At 34.3% G+C, this 20,710-nt stretch overlaps 1 protein-coding gene across 4 annotated transcripts in view; it reads left to right on the top strand.

Annotated features, from left to right (window-relative positions):
* The window catches only part of BRWD3 (bromodomain and WD repeat domain containing 3), a 219,772-nt gene that overhangs the window by 182,578 nt on the left and 16,484 nt on the right, over nt 1-20,710 (top strand). For all 4 annotated transcript variants that reach the window (XM_026480138.4, XM_026480137.4, XM_044377544.3 and 1 more), the window contains 7 exons: nt 4,220-4,276; nt 5,496-5,636; nt 6,576-6,647; nt 8,247-8,399; nt 9,432-9,595; nt 9,957-10,054; nt 10,604-10,762. In XM_026480138.4, the coding sequence (XP_026335923.1) occupies nt 4,220-4,276; nt 5,496-5,636; nt 6,576-6,647; nt 8,247-8,399; nt 9,432-9,595; nt 9,957-10,054; nt 10,604-10,762 (844 nt within the window). The remainder of the gene's footprint in view (nt 1-4,219; nt 4,277-5,495; nt 5,637-6,575; nt 6,648-8,246; nt 8,400-9,431; nt 9,596-9,956; nt 10,055-10,603; nt 10,763-20,710) is intronic.

The raw sequence follows: 20,710 nt of genomic DNA, 5'->3' as shown, positions 1-20,710 counted from the left end.
CAATGTCTGTCTATTTTTGTCACAAATGGAAAGTTCCCTTTTAATGTCTGAATAATATTCCAGTAGGTATATATTACCATTTTTCTTTATCCATTTACCCGTTAATAGACACTTAAGATTGTTTCTATATGTTGGCTATTGTAAATAATCCTGCAAAGACTATGGTAATACGTATATCTTTTAGAGCTAGTGTTCTCATTTTCTTTGGAAAACCTATGAGTGGAATTCCTAGATCATAATGTAGTTCTTTTTTTTTTTAATTTTTTGAGGAACCTCCATACTGTTTTCCATAGGTTACACCGATTTACATTTCCACCAGTAGTGCACAAGTGTTCCCTTTCTCCAGATCCTAATCAACACTTGTTATTTCTTGTTTTTTTTTGATAACAGCCATTCTAACAAATGTGAGGTGATAGCTCATTGTGGTTTTCATTTGCATTTCCCTGATGGTTATTGATGTTGAGCACCTTTTCATGTACTGGTCAGTCATCTATATCTTCTTTGGAAAAATGTCTGTTAAGGTTCTCTGCCCATTTTATTTGTTTTTGTTTATTTTTTTTTAATTATTTTATTTGAGTATAGTTGACACAGTGTTACATTAGTTTCAGGCATACAACATAGTCATTCAACTTCTTTACATGTTATGCGATGTTCACCACAAGTGTAGCTACCATCTGTCATCATACAACACTATTACAGTATTATTGACTGTATTCCCTATGCCGTGCCTTTTATTCCTGAGATTTATTCATTCCATAACTGGAAGCCTGTATCTCCCACTCCCCTTCACCCATTTTGCTTATCAACTCCATCCCCTTCCCTCTGTCAACCATTGATTTATTCTCTGTCCCAGTGTCATGTTTTACTCTTTCCTGAAAATGTATCTGACCGTATAACATTATATTATCAGAGTTAAATGTTATTGATGTAATAAGGAAAACTCAGATATTCTGATTAGATATTATCCTCCTGAAACTGATGAAAAAATTATCATTCTTGTTTCTGATAATTTCTCTTCCTTTCATATAAATACATTTTGACTCAGGATTTGATGTAGCAAGAATTACTCCTCAGTAGCACTACTTGTGTTAGAATGGAAAATTAAAAGTAAAATGTAATTCAACAACTTTATCTTTTTTGTTGTTGTTGAGAACATTTAAGTTCTACTCTCTTAGCAAATTTCAATTATACAATACAATGTTATGAGTTATGGTCACTGTGTTTTACATGAGATCCTTAGATCCTCAGACCTTATTCATTTTGCTGAAAATTTGCTTTTACCAATCTCTCCTTATTTCTCTCATCACCCAGCCCCTGGCAACCACTTTTCTATTCTCTGTTTCTATGAGTTTGACTTTTTTTAAAAAAGATTCCATTTGTATAAGTGATACCATGCAGTATTTGTGTTTTTTTCTGGCTTATTTCACTTATCATAATGCCCTCAGGGTCCACCCACGTTGTCACAAATGGCAGGTTTACCTTTTTTTCTCAAGACTGAATAATATTCTATTGTGTATATATATATATATCACATCTTCTTTATCCATTCATATGTTGAGGACACTTAGGTAGTTTCCGTATCTTGGCTATTGTGAATAATGTTGCAGTGAATATGTAAGTACAACTTTCTCTTTTTGATATCCTGTTTTCATTGCCTTTGGAAAAATACCCAGAAGTAGGATTGCAGGATCATATGATAGTTCTATCTTTACTTTTTTGAGGAAACTCCATACTGTTTTGTATAGTGGCTATACCAGTTTACATTCCCACCAACAATGCTCAAGGGTTCCTTTTTCTCCATATCTTTAGGAATACTTATTATCTCTTGTCTTCTTGATGATATACACTCTAATAGATATGAGGTGATATCTCATTGTGGTTTTGATTTGCATTTCCTTGATGATTAGTGATATTGAATACTTTTTCATATACTTGTTGACCATTTGGATGTCTTCTTCGTAAAAATGTCTATTCAATTCCAATGCCCATTTTTATTTTTTTTTTAAGGTAACTTATTTGTTTGAGAGAGAGAGTGCAAGCGAGAGAGCACAAGCAGGGGGAGCAACAGAGGGAGAGAGAGAAGCCGACTTCAGACTTCCCACTGAGCAGGGAGCCTGGTGTGGGGCTCGATCTCAGGACCCTGAGACCATAACCTGAGCTGAAGGCAGCCACTTAACCAGCTGAGCCACCTAGGCGCCCCCAATGCCCATTTTTTAATTGGATCTTATTTTTATTATTGAGTTGTATAAGATTTTTATATATTTTGGCTATTAACCCCTTATCAGATAAAAGATTTGCAAATACTTTCTCCCATTCTGTAGGTTGACTTTTCATTTTGTTGGTTTCCTTTGTTATGCAGAAACTTTGTAGTTTGATACATGTTTACTTCTGCTTCTGTTGTTTTTTGTTGCTTTTGGGTTTTGTCAAATCCAAAAAAAATCATTGCTAAGACTAATGTCAATGTACTTACCCCCTGTGTTTTTTTCCCCCAAGGCATTTTATGGTTTCGTGCCTTACATCCAAGTCCTTAATCCATTTTGAGTTGAGTTTCATGTATGGTATAAGATATGGGTCAAGTTTCATTCTTTTGCATGTGAATATCCAGTTCTCTCAGCACCACATATTGAAGAGACTATCCTTTCCCAATTGTATATTCTTGGCTCCTTTGTTGTAAATTAATTGACCATACACATATGTGGGTTTATTTCTGGGCTCTCTATTCTGTTCCATTGATTTGTATATCTTTTTTTTTATGCCAATACCATACTGTTTCTGTTACTATAGCTTTGTAATATAGCTTGAAATCAGGGAGTGTGAGGCCTCCAGGTTTGTCTTTCTTTCTCAAGATTGTGTTGTCTATTAGGAGTCTTTTTTGTGGTTCCATACAAATTTTAGGATTGTTTTTTGCTATTTCTGTGAAAAATGCTATTGGAATTTTGATAGGGATTTCACGTAATCTGTAGATGGCTTTGAGCCATCTACACACCCAATTCATTACCACAGAGTATCTTTATTTATTGGTGTCTTCAGTTTCTTTCATCAATGTCTTGTGGTTTTTAATGTGCAGATCATTCATCTCCTTGGTTAAATTTATACCTCAGTATTTTATCTCTTTTGATGCAATTATAAATGAGATTGTTTTCTTAAATTGACATTCTGATAGTCCTCAGTGTATAGAAATGCAACTTATTTTTGTATATTGATTTAGCATCCTGCAACTATAGTGAATTCATTTATTAGTTCTAACAGTTTTTTTGGTGGAGTCTTTAGGGTTTTGTATATGTAATATCATGTCATCTGCTAATAGACATAGTTTTACTTCTTTTATGATTTGGATGTATTTTTTTTTCTTGCCTAATTGCTGTGGTAAGGGCTTCCAATTCTATCACACATAGAAATGGCCAGAGTGGGTATTCTTGTCTTGTTCCTGATCTGAGAAGAAAAGCTTTTAGTTTTTCACCATTGATCATGATGTTAATTATGGGATTGTTATATATGGCCTTTATTATGTTGAGCTATGTTCCCTCTGCACCTAGTTTATTGAGAATTTTTATGATGAATGGGTGTTGCTGTCCTCAGCATAGCATTCTTTGGGTTAAAATAGAAGATTAAAATAAAATGTAATTCAACTTCATTTTATTAGAAAGTAGTACCAGTAGCTCATGAGCTGCTTTTATTTTCTCCTAGAAACTACCTATGTGCTTTACCACCACCAGGTGAATAATGGTGTGTGGGCCTTGCCTCTTTGTATTAAAAAGCTATTGCTCAGAGGGATACTTAACTGAATCTTAAGTTTTTATAAACATTCATATTTCCGTATAGAATATAGATGTATTTCTTGAAATAGTGAAAGATTAATCATGAGTAATTCATGATTATAATACATTGAAGTATCATGTCATATAGAATAAGTTTTTTTTAATATTAACATTAGGTACAACTTTAGATACTAGTCACTATACTTTTTTTCTTCATTTCCTATTCTGATTTAAAGAGAGACCTTGTTTACTCTTCCTCTCCCAATATATTTTTCAGTCTGTATCTAATGTACAGGCAAAGTTTGGAGTAATTGTACCTTCAAACTTTGTTCAGCCTGCTGCCTGTTCCAATAAGGGAGTTAATTGTGATTGTATTTGCCATTTCTTTGTAAATGTTAATCAATTCAGTAAGACTTTGAATATAACTTAACATCTTTCCTCATCTTCCCTTTTAATTTTAGGATACGGAATTGGTTGATTTAGATTCAGATGGCCCTGGTACTTCATCTGGAAGAAGGGTGAGTGAATCAAATAACCTGCTGAGAAGAAAAAAATTCAGGTTTCCTGTGTCAGGCATCCCTAAGACCAACTCCACCCATTTGGAGAATTGCTATAAAGATTCACAGAACTCAGTATATATACTTGTGATTCATTGCTAAGGTTTATTACAGTGACATAAAAAGGATATACAGCTGGATCACAGGGAAATAAACACAGGCAGAGTCTGGAGGAATCCATGTGTAGGCTTCTTTATGCTTTCTCCCTTCTTTGAAAGGCCATACAGAGCACACTCTTCCCCTACATTGAAAATGTAGCAATATATATATGTGATTAGAGGCTCAGACCCCAAGGAATTTATTGGGAACTGGTTATATAGACACCATCTGATTAGCACATGCCAAGATTCCAGACTCCCAGAAAGCCAGAAAGCATAGGAAAAGTACAGGAAAGCAGGTGTTCAGTACAAATCACATTGTTTGTACAAACAGTGTAGGCATAGTAAACCACCTTTAGTATTTAGAAAATGGTTCAAGTGCCAAGTATCCAGAATGACAACCAAAGGCCAACCTTATAAGCAAGCCCTGGTAAAGATAGCAGCCTCAGATCTGTCTGTTATGTTAATTCTGTTCTGTACACTTCCTCTCCAAGGTAATTAGACAAATACTTGTTTTATATAAGGAAAATTTTCTTTGAAATACTGAAAGAAATCATATAAAAAGGCATCAAATGGTAAGGGCTAGAATGTACCGTGACAACAAAGGATATATATATATCCTACACAACAGGGGAGATATATGTACATACATACACACACACACACACACACATACACACACAATTAATAAATACATAATATATAAATATATAAATATGCATTATATATATTTGAGTTTTGAGAAAATTATGATGCCATTGTCAAGCATAGTTAACTACCAGCAAATATTAAGACATTAAGATTATTAACCTTGTAGAGAAAAAAAAATGTTCCTCTATTTTATTTGTGGTTCAGATTTTCTTAAAATGAAAATTCAGAATACTAGAATTCTTGCTATTTCCATGAATATACTGTCTAGTTTTTATTATATATATTTTTGTCAGGGAGAATGATGTCTAAACTGAGAAACTTAAATAGCAGCTCCTCTATGTTATGTAGCTATATTAACATTTGAAAACAGGAGAAAATCAATGAATAGTTAAGGAAAGAGCTTTTATATATAATTCTATTAAAATCTACAGGTCAAATGCCGAGGCAGAAGACAGTCTTTAAAGTGTAATCCTGATGCTTGGAGAAAACAATGCAAAGAACTGTTGAGCCTCATTTATGAACGCGAAGACTCAGAGCCATTTCGACAGCCAGCTGATCATCTTTCTTACCCAGTAAACATACACTTGTTTAAATCATTTCCAATATGTAATTTCCCACAAATGTACATGCTAAAATCTAGTTAAAAGCTGCTTTTCCCCTTCTTTCCTTTCTTTCTTCTTTCCTTCCTCCCTTCCTCTATCCCTCCCTACCTCCCTCCTTTCTTCCTCTTCCTTCCTTTTTTGGTATAATATCTTTTAATTGTGAAGGTGGGTAGTTTGATTAATTATGACTGAAATTCCGGTCATGTACTTTGTGTGTTAATTATATAGTTGTGAACCAAATTTGAATCTAAATACCCTTGCAGTCCTTCCTGCTTTCATTTTGGATATTTGTTTAATAAATTTTATAAACTTCTAATACATTTCTACTCACTGGAGACCCCTTGTAACATGTCAGCCCTGTTTAATTTATACTAAATGTGTTATCCAATAACACATGATGATTGATCACTTAGAGTAATCAATGTATGCCATATTACTTTTCATCAAAGATGAAAACATGAGAACTTAGATTATAGGATTCTTTTTTTAGGAGTTTATCTATTTATGTGTTGAATAACCATTTAGTATAGATAGCAAATCTATCAACTTTTTCAGAGAAAAGTTACAGCAGTATTTCAGAAATGCTTCAGACCAACCTCTGAAATTAGTGAACATAAATATTTTCTGCATACACAGGTTTTAGTTGGGAAAAAATATTCAAATAAAAAACAAAATTATGTTCAACAAAGCTCATTTTGTTTGTAGGGAGTTTGAGTAGAATAAATGAGTCTTGTGTTTCTTATAGTAGAGGACAATGGTGAATGTAGAATTCCTTCATCTTAAAGTACAGTCAGTAAAAAACTAATTCCTGTTTATGGAACTTCAAGCTTTAAATCATAATTGCATTGCAAATCTTGATACTTTGTTGTAGTAGTCTGGAAATACAATATATCCTCTTTACCCTAATAGGGCCATCAAGAGCAAGAGGGAGAATCGTCAGAGTCAGTTGCTCCAGAAAGACAAGATCCATCTCTTTCTGAGGTAGACCTAGTAGTCTCTTAAAAGACATACACTGGTTGTTTTTGCATTGTTTTAATTTTTAAAATTTCCATACTGTAAAGGAAACTTTTATAATTTGTAAGGCTGTTTTCCAACTCTTCTCACTCTCTTTTTATCTTTGATTTTTTTAGTTGTTTTTGTTTTGTTTTTTGTGGGGGTTTTTTGGTTTGTTTTTTCAAGGTTTTTTTTTTAAAGATTATTTATTTTGTTTAGAGTGAGAGAGACACGAGCAGGGGGTAGGGGCAGAGGGAGAGGAAGAGAAGCAGACTCCCCACTGAGTGGGGAGCCCGACAGGACTCGATCTCAAGACCCTGAGATCATGACCTAAGCCAAAACCAAGAATCAAATGCTTAACCGACTGAGACACCCAGGCGCCCCTATGTTTTTGTCTTTTAAATCAACACGTGTTTCCAAGTGTGTTCTTTGTGGCATCTGCGTACATGTTTATTTGTTTCTATAAATCTAAAGTTACTGTAGCGGAGTGGAAAACATTAACTGCACAGTATGTCTGTACCCACTGAGACTTCATTCAGCAACCTTACTTGGTCTTTTGAGTTTTAGTCAGATTACACAAGTTCCAACATATTTCCTCTATGAAAATCTTTGTTTCATAAGCTATGCTATGTTGGAATATACTTTTGGTTGTTATGATTTAAGACAAAAATATTTTTAAAGATTAATTAAGAGCAATCATGGTCTCTTACACTTGGAAAAATATTTTCTCTTATTTTATAATACTTCTCCTCTGCCCATTCTTCTGGCTCTTTGGCAGCTTCTTTGGAAGAAATGTGGTGATTGTTAATGATTTTAAATGGGATGAGGGATCTAATACTGACTGTGGTTTTCACTCCAAAATGTGTATTTATTGATGGTTATGGTATATATAGATGTATAAATTTTAGATTTCATTCTATATGATAAACTTAGGCATATCTTACCTAAACTTGACAGATTTAGGTTAAAATGGAGAGAATCTTCTCCCTTCCCTGATCAAATCAAACTAATTCAGAATTTATGAGACTACAGACCTCCAATGAAGCGTAAGTGTCATATTCATTAAAAAGCAAAAATATAGGAGCTAGGCACAGACATGACCAGTTTGACTTTGATCTTCAACTAATGACATTTTAGGTAGAATGACCTCTTAGCTGGGAATATCTTGGAAATACGTAGCTAATTTGTGACATGGAACTGTTTAATTATATGTGAATAATCCCATCTGCCTTCATTGAACACTTTGCCAGGGAATTGGGGGCTGCTTCAACCTTTAAGCAAAAAATGGAATTCTGAATTCTGTAGGGATAAAGCCAGTGGCTGTGCATTTTCTATTCTGTCTCTTGAGAGAATCATATGGTTATCGATTTCAGGGTGAAGGCCAAGACTCTCCCAAAGACCCTTGCTGTTTTCCTGAGCTACCAAAGAAACTGTTTAAATGAATGGTTTTGATTGGGGTAAATAATTGGCAGATTGAAAAGCAGTGTGTTTATTTCATGGTGGATTGGTGATGCAAATCTCAGTACCATTGTATTATGTAGTATTGTTACCCAGCCTGTGTATTTAATAGCACATTCTTCTTTGTAGGGTTATCCAGATATTATAGACACTCCTATGGACTTCAGCACTGTGAAAGAAACTTTGGAAGCAGGAAATTATGGTAGTCCTCTGGAATTTTATAAGGACGTTCGCCAAATATTCAGCAACTCCAAAGCTTATACCTCTAATAAAAAGTCAAGGGTATGGAAAAACAATATTAGGTGGATTAATTACTTAGGCATTTACATATATATGTATATCAGGTAGTTTTCTTTCATCAGTTTTAAAACCGCTAAAGAAGTATATATTACAGTTCTGACATGGTTACTGAAGTTTATTTTCCCTGTGAACAAAAAAATAGTAATAATTTCTGATTTTTGTAATCACTGGTGTCTGATTAACTTTTAAATCAGTTGTGCAGTAGATATATACTTGCCCACTTTCACCTCATATGAAATGAATTTTCACTAATATCTGCAGGCATATTCACTTTTGGTTTACTTCCTACATATATACTTACATATGTTTATAATATTTGAAACTGTAAGTTTCATATTTTGAAGACTTTTTTCAGCTTATACATTATGAACGTTTTCCCATGTCATTATGACTCTTTGAAAACAGTTTTAATGTCTCTGTAGTATTCTACTGTATGGTTGTTTTAGGTTATTTAACCAGTGCCCTGGTGTTTGAGATTTAGGTGGTTTCTAGTTTTTAACTTTATATGAATAATGCTGTGGCTTTCATCTTTAACATTCTTGAACATAATTATTTTGTGTGTACAGTTCTCTAATATTTACTTAGGATAAATTCCCAGAAGCAAAATTATTGTGAAAGGATAGCTATATTTCTAATATTTTTGGTACATAATGCAAATTATTGTTTTAGAATGTTGTTCCAGTTAAAATATTCTCTGGCAATGTATGCGAATCTTTTTCCTACCCTTCCCAATATTGGATATGATCTTTTAAAATCTTTGTTAATTTCTAGGTGAAAATGATATCTTTTTTAATAATATTTTTTATTATATTATGTTAGTCACTATACAGTACATCCCTAGTTTTTGATATAAAGTTCCATAATGATATCTTATTTTAATTCTTTAAGAAGAGTTTTTCAAGTGTATGAAATTACACATATATTTTGCCTGAAAGGATAATGCTGATACTAGTCCAAGCATATTTATACTTTTTATTTTCGTATAATTAAAGTAGTTGATTTCTGCCTTTTCAGATCTATAGCATGACACTGCGATTATCTGCCTTATTTGAAAGTCATATTAAAAATATCATCTCTGAATATAAGTCAGGAATGCAGAGTCAGAAGAGGAGAAGGCCCCGGTACAGAAAACGTCTAAGAAGCAGCAGCAGTTCATTATCTAGTAGCAGAGCTCCTAGGTATGTTACATTGATGTAGAATTTTATGTTTTAAGGCATTTTGTATATATTACCTCATTTCTTAAAGTTTATTGAACAGTTTGAGAAGATCCAAAGACCAAAAAGATTTTTAAGAACTCTTGTACTTGTGTAAAGATGGAGTGGTAACCCAAAGCTTTGTTTATGTGGATTTTATTATGCCAAAAACTATTTTTTTTAATTTTAATGATTGATTTTCAACTTTGTCATATTACCAATTTGAAGCATTTCACCTAAATTATAAGGCATTTCTTTGGTCAGCTTAAGGATTTTGTATCATACTATCATAATATGTTGCTAATAGAAAAAACAAATGTTCATTGTTATATATTTTAAATTGTAGTCCCAAAGGGAAGCAAAAACAAATGAAGTTGCAGCCTAAAAATGACCAGAATACCTCAGTGTCTTATGCCAGGACTAGCTCTCCTTTCTCGTCTCCCGGTAAATGTCTTTTGTTTTCAATGTTCTATATTTTCAGTTTAATACTGATATTAAGGATGTAGAAGAGGCAGCATGATCTATACTACAAAAAGCAATGGATTTAGATGTAGAAAAGTTGTATTTTATTCCCAGTCCTTCTAACTGTGTGGCCTTGGGTAAGATATTAGGCCATAGAATTCAGTTTCTTCATTTTTAAAATGAAAGTGTTGAGACTAGATGAATTTTAAGTCTCTTAGGTTTAAAATTCTGTGACTATTATTTTCAACTCTGTAATATCTCAGAGCACTCATTTACAACATATTTGCAAACATGAAAATTGAGGATTCATTATCTGGGGAGGTGGTTTTCTTGGACAAGTTTTTCTGGCATTCTGTGCTTGAAAACTTAATGATGTGATGAAACATTTGTTCTCAAAATATTCATATTTCCCTCTTCAAACAACTTGTGTGTTTGATGTTGGAGTAAAATAACTGAGATATCATTTTAAAAACAACCTGTTTAATTTTCCTGAAACATGATAATTAATATTACAATCTTTTTAAATATAAGTTTCAGATGCTGCTGAAGGCCTTTCATCATATTTACTTGATGATGAACTGGATGGGCCATTTTCTTCATCGAGCTTCAGTGGCTATAGCCGAAGTGGAAATAGCCATGACCCAGGGAAAGCCAAATCATTTCGGAATAGAGTTTTACCAATTAAACAAGGTAGGAAATAAATATGGACAGGACATTTATTCTTTGTTCTCTTATGATGGCAGATAAATCATTTAAAAGCTGGCTGATGTATTTAGGTAGTAAAAATTAGCGTGCCCTTATAGTTAATGACAATTTTAATGTTGTCAAAAAATTTGAATAAGATAGGGTTTCATATCCACAATCAGGAACAAGCCATTAGCAGATTCCATAACTATTTCAAAAACATATTTTAGTCTTTTAAAATAAAATATGAAATAAATAGGTAGGGAAAACTAAATGAAGAGATATTTCAAACCAAACCCTTTTTTAAAATTGAGATAGCCCTTAAAAATATAAGACCTACCTAAAAATGATTTTGGAATGTTTTTTCCTTTGCTATCAATATAGTTTAATATATGAAATGTATTTTTATTTTTTATAAATTTTAATGAAAGATTAAGTAACATATCCACCGTCGTTGAACTGTCAAATGACTTAAAAATTGGCTTTCTAAGGATATATTTTATATTGGTTATATGAAAAATATTGAAACATTTGATTACCTTAAAATAATTTAGTGCCTTTATTTTTCCCATTTTGTATCTTTATTCTCTTCTCTAGTCATGCTGCACATTGCCTACACATGCCACTTTCTTCTCTTTTTTCCCTTCCCTTCACTGTCAAGCTATTAGAAAGAATAGCTTATATTTCTTGCTTCTATTTTCTTTCCACCTAAAAATTCCCTTATCCTTTATAGGCTGGCTTCTGACCCCATCACTCTCCAAAAGCTGTTCTCCCCTGAATCACCTGTTCTCTTTAGTAACCAACCAGTGTTCTTTTCTTAGTCCCTATCTCCTTGATTTTCTCTATCTTTACATACTATTAAATACCCCCTCTAGGAACTCTACTGACAGGTTTCTTTCCTGATTATCATACATCTCTGTTTTTCTTATAGTTCTATATTTTCCGTTTCTTTTCTTTGGCTGTACTTACCTCCTTTTTGCAGAGTTTCCCACAGGTTTCTTGATTTGTTTGTTTGTTTGGGTCTTTCTTTTTCTTTTGGTCTTCTACAAATAATCTAATAACCATATCAATCATGTTCATGCTGATGACTCTCCAAATTCACATAGCTAGCCCTAACATCTCTTTATTCTACCTGTCTCTTTTCCAAGTGCTTCCTAAGATAATTTCCTTGGGTGCTTATCATCCATCTTTCTGTCTCAAACATGCTTCTGTTTCTGCACTCACTACTTTAGTTAATGCCACCACCATCTTTCTATTAACCCAACTTAAAATCTTGCAGTTGTCTTAAACACTTCTTTTACCCCTCATATCTAGTCAGTTGCTAAGTTTTGTGAATTCTAAAGCTCTTTAATACCACTTAAATCCTTTGTCTACGTTTCTATTGCTATCACCTTAGTCTTTAGCCTACTATATTAGTCAGCTTGGGCTGTTACAAAATGATACCACAGACTGGGTGGCTTAAAAGCAGATATCTATCTTTAGCAACTTTATTGAGATATCACTGACATAAAATACTGTGTATATTTAAAGTGTACAACTTGATATCTTGTTATATGTATGCATTGAGAAATGGTCACCATGATCAAACTAATTATAACATATCCATCACCCCACATAGTTACCCTGTGTGTGTTAAGAGTTAAGATCTCTCCTTTTAGCAAATTTCAAGTGTACAATACAGTATTGTTAACTAATCACCATGCTGTACCTTAGATACCCAGAACTTACTCATTCTGAATAACCGAATCTTTATACGCTTTGACCAGTGTCTCCCCAATTCCTCTTCCTCCAGCCCCTAGCAACCACCATCCTACTCTCTGTTTATATGAGTATGACTGTTTTCGATTATATATGTAAGTGACATGCAATATTTCTCTTGCCCTGTCTTCCTCATTTTGCTTAGCATGATGTCTTCCCAGCTCCAAACATGTTATCGCAAATGACAAAATTTCCTTCTTCTTAAAGGCTAATATTCCATTGTGGGTTGTGAGTGTATGTGTGTATGTGTGTGTATTACATTTTTTATATTCATCTGTAGAAAGACATACAGATTATTAACATATCTTGGCTATCGTGAATAATGCTACAGTGAACATAGGAGTACAGATATCTCTTGAAGATCTGATTTCAGTTCCTCTGGTTATATATCCAGAAGTAGGGTTACTAGATCAAATGATAGTTGTATTTGTAATTTTTTGAGGAACCCCCCCATAAATATTTCCATAATGGCTATACTAATTTTCCCTTTTCTCCACATCCTTGCCAACAATTGTTATCTCTTATCTTTCTTTTTTCAAAGAAAGAGAACTTGGCCAGTAATATTTATTTCTATAAAACAAGGTGAGTGTACAAAAAGACCACCACGGGACCATGTACATCAGACATATCCCATGCTTTGCATTTCCTCCCTCAGGGGCACTGTGCATGAGACCTGGGAAGGATGAGGGGTGCTGGTACAAGGTGTGGATGGAGGATGAAAGAAACAAGACTGTGGACTCTGGGAAACAAACTGAGGGCTTCAGAGGGGAGGGGGGGTGGGGGAGTGGGATAGGCTGGTGATGGGTTTTAAGGAGGGCACGTACTGCATGGTGCACTGGGTGTTATACACAAGTAATGAATCATGGAAATTTACATCAAAAACTACGGATGTACTGTATGGTGACTAACATAATAAAAAATTATTATAAAAAAAAAGAAACAGGACATAGACATGTGGTGTCATGTCCACAGCCACATCGGGTGCTGTCCTTTCTTAAAAATTGTTATTTTAAATGCAGTTAGTTAACATACACTGTTATGTTAATTTCAGGTATACAATATGTGATTTAACAGTTACATACATCACCTGGTACTTATCACGGCAAGTGCACTCCTTAATCCCCATCACCTGTTTAACCCATCCCCCCCATCCACCTCCCCTCTGGTAACCATCAGTTTGTTCTCATAATTAAGAGTATTTTTCTTGATTTGTCTCTTTCTCTTTTCTTCTCTTTGCTCATTTGTTTTGTTTCTTAAATTCAACATATGAGTGACATCATATGGTATTTGTCTTTCTCTAACTGACATATTTTACTTAGTGTGTTACTTTCTACCTCCATACATGTTGTTGCAAATGGCAAGATTTCATTCTTTTTTATGGCTGAATAATATTCCACTGTGTGTGTGTGTGTGTGTGTGTGTGTGTGTGTGTGTGTGTGTGTATACATGCACCACATCTTTATCCATTCATTATTCAGTGGATATTTGCACTCCTTCCATATCTTGGGTATTGTTGATAATGCTGCTATAAACATAAGGGTGCATGTAGGCCTTTGTATTAATGTTTTTGTATTCTTTGGGTAAATACCCAGTAGTGTGATTGCTGTATCATAAGGTAGTTCTTCTTATAACTTTTTGAGGAATCTTAATGTTTTGCACAGTAACTAAACCAGATTGCATTCCCATCAGCAGTGCAAGAGGGTTCCATTTTCTCCACAACTTTGCCAACACCTGTGTTTCTTGTGTTGGTGATTTTAGACATTCTGACAGGTGTGATGTGGTATCTCATTATAAATTTGATTTGCATTTCCCTCACAGTAAGTGATGATGATCTCTTTTCATGTGTCTGTTGGCCATCTGGATGTCTTGATGTCAAGGAAGAAGTCTGTTCATGTCTTCTCATTTTTTAATTAGATTATTTGTTTTGGGGTGTTGAGTTTTATAAGTTCTTTATATATTTTGGATACTAATGCTTTATCGGATATATCACTTGCAAATACCTTCTACCATTTAGGAGGTTGCCATGTAGTTTTCTTGATTACTTCCTTCACTGTGCAGAAGCTTTTTATTTTGATGTAGTCCCAATAATTTCTTTTTGCTTTTGTTTCCCTTGACTCAGGAGACATATATAGTAAGAAGTTGTTACAACTAATGTCAAAAAGGTTACTGCCTGTGTTGTCTTCTATAACTTTCATGGTTTCAGGTCTCACATTTAGGTCACATTTTGAATTTATTTTTATGTATGTTCTAAGAAAGTGGTCCACTTTCACTCTTTTGCATGTTACTCTCCAGTTTCCCCAACACCAGTCATTGAAGAAACTCTTTTTTTTTCCATTGGATATTTCTTCCTACTTTGTTAAAAGATTAATTGACCATATAGTTGTAGGATTATTTCTGGGTTTTCTATTGTGTTCCATTTTTCTATGTGTCTATTTTTGTGCCAGTACCATACTATTTTGATTACTAGAGCTTTGTAATGTAACTTGAAACCTCTAATTGTGATGACTCCAGCTTTGCTTTTCTTTTTCAAGATTGCTTTGGCTATTTGGGGTCTTTGTGGTTCCTTACAAATTTTAGGATTGTTCTAGTTCTTTAAAAAAAAGTTGTTGGTATTTTGATTGGTATTGCATTAAATCTGTAGATTGCTTTGGGTACTATAGACATTTTGACAATATTTGGTCTTCCAATCCATGAGCATGGAATGTCTTTCCATTTCTTTGTGTCATCTTCATTTACTTTCATCAGTGTTTTGTAGTTTTAAGAGTCCAGATCTTTGACCTCTTTGGTTAGGTTTATTCCTAGATATCTTACTATTTTTGGTGTAATTGTAAATGGGATTGTTTTCTTAATTTCTCTTTCTACTGCTCCATTATTGATATATAGAAATGAAGCAGATTTCTGTATTTTGATGTTTTTATCCTGTGACTTTACTAAATTTGTTTATCAGTTCCAGCAGTTTTGTGTGTGTATGTGTGTGGAGTCTTTCAGGTTTTCTCTATGCAGTATCATGTCACCAGCAAATAGTGAAAGTTTTATTTCTTCCTTCCCTATTTGGATGAATTTTATTTCGTTTTGTTGTCTGATTGCTTTGTCTGAGACTTCCAGTACTATGTTGAATAAAAGTGGTGAGTGGACAATCCTTGTCTTGTTCCTGACCTTAGGGAAAAGTCTCTCAGTTTTGTCATATTAAGGATGATGTTAGCTGTGAGTTTTTCATATATGGCCTTTATGATGTTGAGGACTGTTCCCTTGAAACCTACTTTGCTGAGGGCTTTTATAATGAATGGATGTTGTACTTTGTCAAATGCTTTTTCTGTGTCTATTGAAAAAATCATATGGTTCTTATCCTTTCTCTTATTGATGTCATGTATCACATTGATTGATTTGTGAATGTTGAACTACCTTTGCAACCCAGAAATAAAACCCACCTGAAGATGGTGAATGATTCTTCTAATTTATTGTTGGATTCAGTTTGCTACTATTTTGTTGAAGACTTTTGCATCTATGTTCATCAAAGGTATTGTTTTGGCTTGTAGTTCTATTTATTAGTGGTGTCTTTATCTGGTTTTGGTATCAGGGTAAAGCTGGCCTCATGGAATGAAGTTGGAAGTTTTCCTTCCTTTTCTGTTTTTTAGAGTAGTTTGAAGGGAATGAGTGTTAACTCTTCTTTAACTGTTTGGTAGAATTCCCCTGTATAGCCATCTGGCTCTGGACTTTTATTTGTTGGGAGTTTTGATTACTGATTCAATTTCTTTGCTGGTTTCAGTGTGTCCAGATTTTCTCTATCTTCCTCTTACTTGTGGTAGTTTATATATTTCTAGGCATGTATCCATTTCTTCCAGGGTTTTCCAGTTTGTTAGTATATGTAGTTTTTCATAATGTTCTCTTATGGTTGTTTGTATTTCTGTGGTATTGGGTGTTATTTCTCCTCTCTGATAGTGATTTTACTTATTTGAGTCCTTTCTTTTTTTTTCATCATAGGTCTAACTAGAGATTTATCAATTTTATTGATTTTTTTTCCCCAAACAACCAGCTCCTGGTTTCATTGATCTGTTCTATTATTTTTTTAGTTTCTTTATCATTTATTTTTCTTTTTTTAATTTTTATTTATTTTTTTGATGTAAAGTTCGATGATTCATTAGTTGCATATAACACCCAGTGCACCATGCAATATGTGCCCTCCTTACTACCCATCACCAGCCTATCCCATTATTTTTCCTGTAATGTTTATTATTTCTTTCTTTCTGCTGGCTATAGTTTTTTTTTCTTTTTCTAGCTCCTTTAGGTGTAAGGTTAGATTGTTTAAGATTTTTCTTTCACCTTGATATAGGCTTATATTATTATGAACTTCCCTCTTTGGAGCACTTTTGCTGCATCCCAAAGGTTTTGGATCATTCTGTTTTCATTTTCATTTGTTTCCATGTATTTTTTATTTCTTCTTTATTTCCTAGTTGAGCATTCATTGTTTAGTAGTATGTTATTTAACCTCCATATATTTGTGGTCTTTCCTCAGTTTTTTCTTGTGGTTGAATTCTAGTTTCATAGCATTGTGGTTAGAAAAGATGCATGGTATGGCTTTGATCTTTTTGAATTTGTTGAGGCTTCTTTTGTGGCCTAATGCATGATCTATTCTGGAGACAGTTCCATATGCACCTGAAAAGAATGTGTATTCAGCTATTTTAGGATAGAATGTTCTGAATATATGTGTTAAATCCATCTGTTCCAGTATGTCATTCAAAGCCATTATTTCCTCATTGATTTTTTTTGTATTGTGTTTATTTTTTTTGTTTTTTTATTATATTATGTTAGTCACCATACAGTACATCCCTGGTTTCTGATGTAAAGTTCGAAGATTCATTAGTTGCGTATAACACCCAGTGCACCATGCAATACGTGCCCTCCTTACTACCCATCACCAGTCTATCCCATTCCCCCACCTCCCTCCCCTCTGAAGCCCTCAGTTTGTTTTTCATAGTCCATAGTCTCTCATGCTTCATTCCCCCTTCTGATTACCCCCCCTTTCTTTATCCCTTTCTTCCCCTACTGATCTTCCTAGTTCTTATGTTCCATAGATGAGAGAAATCATATGATAATTGTCTTTCTCTGCTTGACTTATTTCACTTAGCATTATCTCCTCCAGTGCAGTCCATGTTGCAGCAAAGGTTGAGAACTCGTTCTTTCTGATAGCTGAGTAATATTCCATTGTATATATGGACCACAACTTCTTAATCCAGTCATCTGTTGAGGGGCATCTCGGTTCCTTCCATGATTTAGCTATTGTGGACAATGCTGCTATGAACATTGGGGTGCATATGGCCCTTCTCTTCACTACGTCTGTATCTTTGGGGTAAATACCCAGTAGTGCAATGGCTGGATCATAGGGTAGCTCCATTTTTAACTTTTTAAGGGACCTCCACACTGTTTTCCAGAGTGGCTGTACCAACTTGCATTCCCACCAACAATGTAAGAGGGATCCCCTTTCTCCACATCCTCTCCAGCAATTGTTGTTTCTTGCCTTGTCAATTTTTGCCATTCTAACTGGCATAAGGTGATATCTTAGTGTGGTTTTGATTTGAGTTTCCTTGATGGCTAATGATTTTGAACATTTTTTCATGTGTCTGTTAGCCATTTGTATGTCTTCATTGGAAAAGTGTCTGTTCATATCTTCTGCCCATTTTATGATTTGTTTATTTGTTTCTTGTGTATTGAGTTTGAGAAGTTCTTTGTAGATCTTGGATACCAGTCTTTTATCTGTAGCATCATTTGCAAATATATTCTCCCATTCCGTGGGCTGCCTGTTAGTTATTTTGACTGTTTCCTCATTGATTTTCTGTTTAGATGATCTGTCCATTCACATAAGTGTGCTGTTAAAGTCCCCTACTATTGTTGTATTATTATCAATTAGTTCCTTGATGTTTGTTGTTATTGTATGTGTTTGAGTGTTCCTATCTTAGGTGTATAAATATTTACAATTGTTTTATATTCTTGTTGAATTCTTTATTGTCTAGTGTTATTTGTCTCTTCTTATAGTCTTTGTTTTAAATCTAGTTTGTCCTTTATAAGTATCACTACTTCGGCTTTCTTTTGATATACATTTGTGTGATAGATGTTTCTCCATCCCTTCAATTTCAATTTGCATGTACCTTTAGGTCTAAAATGAATCTCCCTTGTCTGAAGAAAGCATCTGCATCCTAGAGACCGACTGGAAAGCCCAGGCTTTGGGTGAATGCACTAACCTCTGCCTCTAGACTTCTTCCCAGCCTGCTCCTACCTCCAGGTCCAGGGCCCGAGTTGTGGCCTCCAATCCAGCTGTCTGTCCTTGCTGCAGACCAGTTGCCCCCATAGCCCATGTCCTTCTATCCTGCCCATTTCTTCTGCCTAATGGGGTTTTGTGCAATTTGGGTGCTTTCCCATAAGCTGACCCTTGTAGTAATAGAGCCTTTAGGAGATTTTTGATAGAAACCAAGGACCTCCCTTCAGCTCCGAGCAGGTTTTTCCCTGAATTCCAACCCAAAGAATTATGTACCTTTCTAGTTTAGTCAAATTTATGGATGGCCTCTCTCCCTTTCCCACTCTACATTCTTGGTCCTATGTTAGCCCTATGTAAGTCTCAGAAATGGTGAAATGTACATCAGTCCAATAAAATACAAAATAACTAAATAAAATAAAAATAAAATGAATCTCATTGTAGGCAGCTTGTGGATGGATCTTGGGTTTTTTTATCCATTCTGTCTCCCTGTGTGTTTTGATTTTAGCATTTAGTCCATTTACATTCAAAGTAATTATAGATAGATATGTATTTAGTGCCATTTTATTACTTGTTTTTTTGGTTGTTTCTGAAGATTTTCTCTGCTCCTTTCTTGTCTTTCTCTCTTTCATGTTTTGCTGACTTTTTAGTGATATATTTCTCTTTATTCTTTGCATATTTATTAGAGGTTTTTAATATATGGTTACCAGTACATTTGTATATAACCTCTTCTGTATATAGGAGTATATGTTAAGTTGATAATCCTTAAGATTAGACCCATTCTTTACCCCTCTCCCCATGCTTTAAATATATGTTGTTATATTTTATATCCTTTTATCTTGTGAGTTCCTTGCCTGATTTTTTCACAGAAATATTCATGTTTACTGCTCTTATGTTTCTTATCTTTATATTGTAACTTTTGGTCTCTCCCTTCTACTCAAAGAGTCCCCTTAAATATTTCTTGTAGGGCTGGTTTAATGGTTATAAATTCCTTTACTTCTTGAAAGGAAAGCTCTACCTCTTCTTCTCTTCTGAATGATAGCCTTGCTAGATAGAGTATTCTTGGCTGCAGATTTTTCCCATTCCATACTTTGAATAATCATTCCACTCCCTTCTGGCTAGGAAAGTGTCTGTTGAAATATCTCCTGCTAGTTTTATGGGTTTTCCCTTCATGTTAGTATCTTTTGTCTTGATGATTTAAAAAATTTCTCTTGGGGCACCTGGGTGGCTCAGTCGGTTAAGCATTTGCCTTTGGCTCAGGTCACTGGGATCGAGTCTCACATCAGGCTCCCCACTCAGTGGGGACCCTGCTTCTCCCTCTCCTGCCTGCTCCTGCTCCTGCTCTCTCTCACTCTCTCTGTCTCTCTCTCCAATAAATAAAATATTTTAAAAATAAAAATAAAAAAATAAATTTATCTTTATCACTGTATTTTGCCAATTTGATTACAATATGTCTTGGTGTGGATCTGCTTTTGTTGGTTTTGTTGGGGATGAGTCAGTGAGTTCCTTATATCTATTCTCATTTTGCATATTCTTTTTTCTATCTTTGGTTCAGCTTTAATACTTTACATTACTCTGTCTTCTAGGTTACTAATTTGTTCCTCTCCTTCTGTTGTTCTCTTCATTCCATCAAGAGTGTTTCTCATTTCGTGTATTGTACCCTTTATCTCTGCTGTGTTCTTCCTTATGTCTGTGTTAATGTTCTCATTCACGTCTTTCACTTTTTTCTCAAGTCCAATGAGGAGCCTTATGATGATTGCTTTAAATTCTCTATCAGGCATGTTACTTATATCTATTTCTGGCCATGGCCTGGTCCTGTTCTTTCATTTGGGATAGGTTTCTATTCCTCCTCATTTTGTCTGCCTCTTTCTGTCTGTTTCTATGTGTTAGGAAAGTCACCTATGTCTTTTGCTCTTGAAAGTAGTGACTTTATGAAGAAGAGTCCCTGC

This window comes from Ursus arctos, chromosome X (genome assembly GCF_023065955.2).
Source record: "Ursus arctos isolate Adak ecotype North America chromosome X, UrsArc2.0, whole genome shotgun sequence".
NCBI lineage: Eukaryota > Metazoa > Chordata > Mammalia > Carnivora > Ursidae > Ursus > Ursus arctos.
The sequence above is the reverse complement of the archived record's forward strand: the minus strand, read 5'-3'. Positions and strand labels throughout refer to the sequence as shown.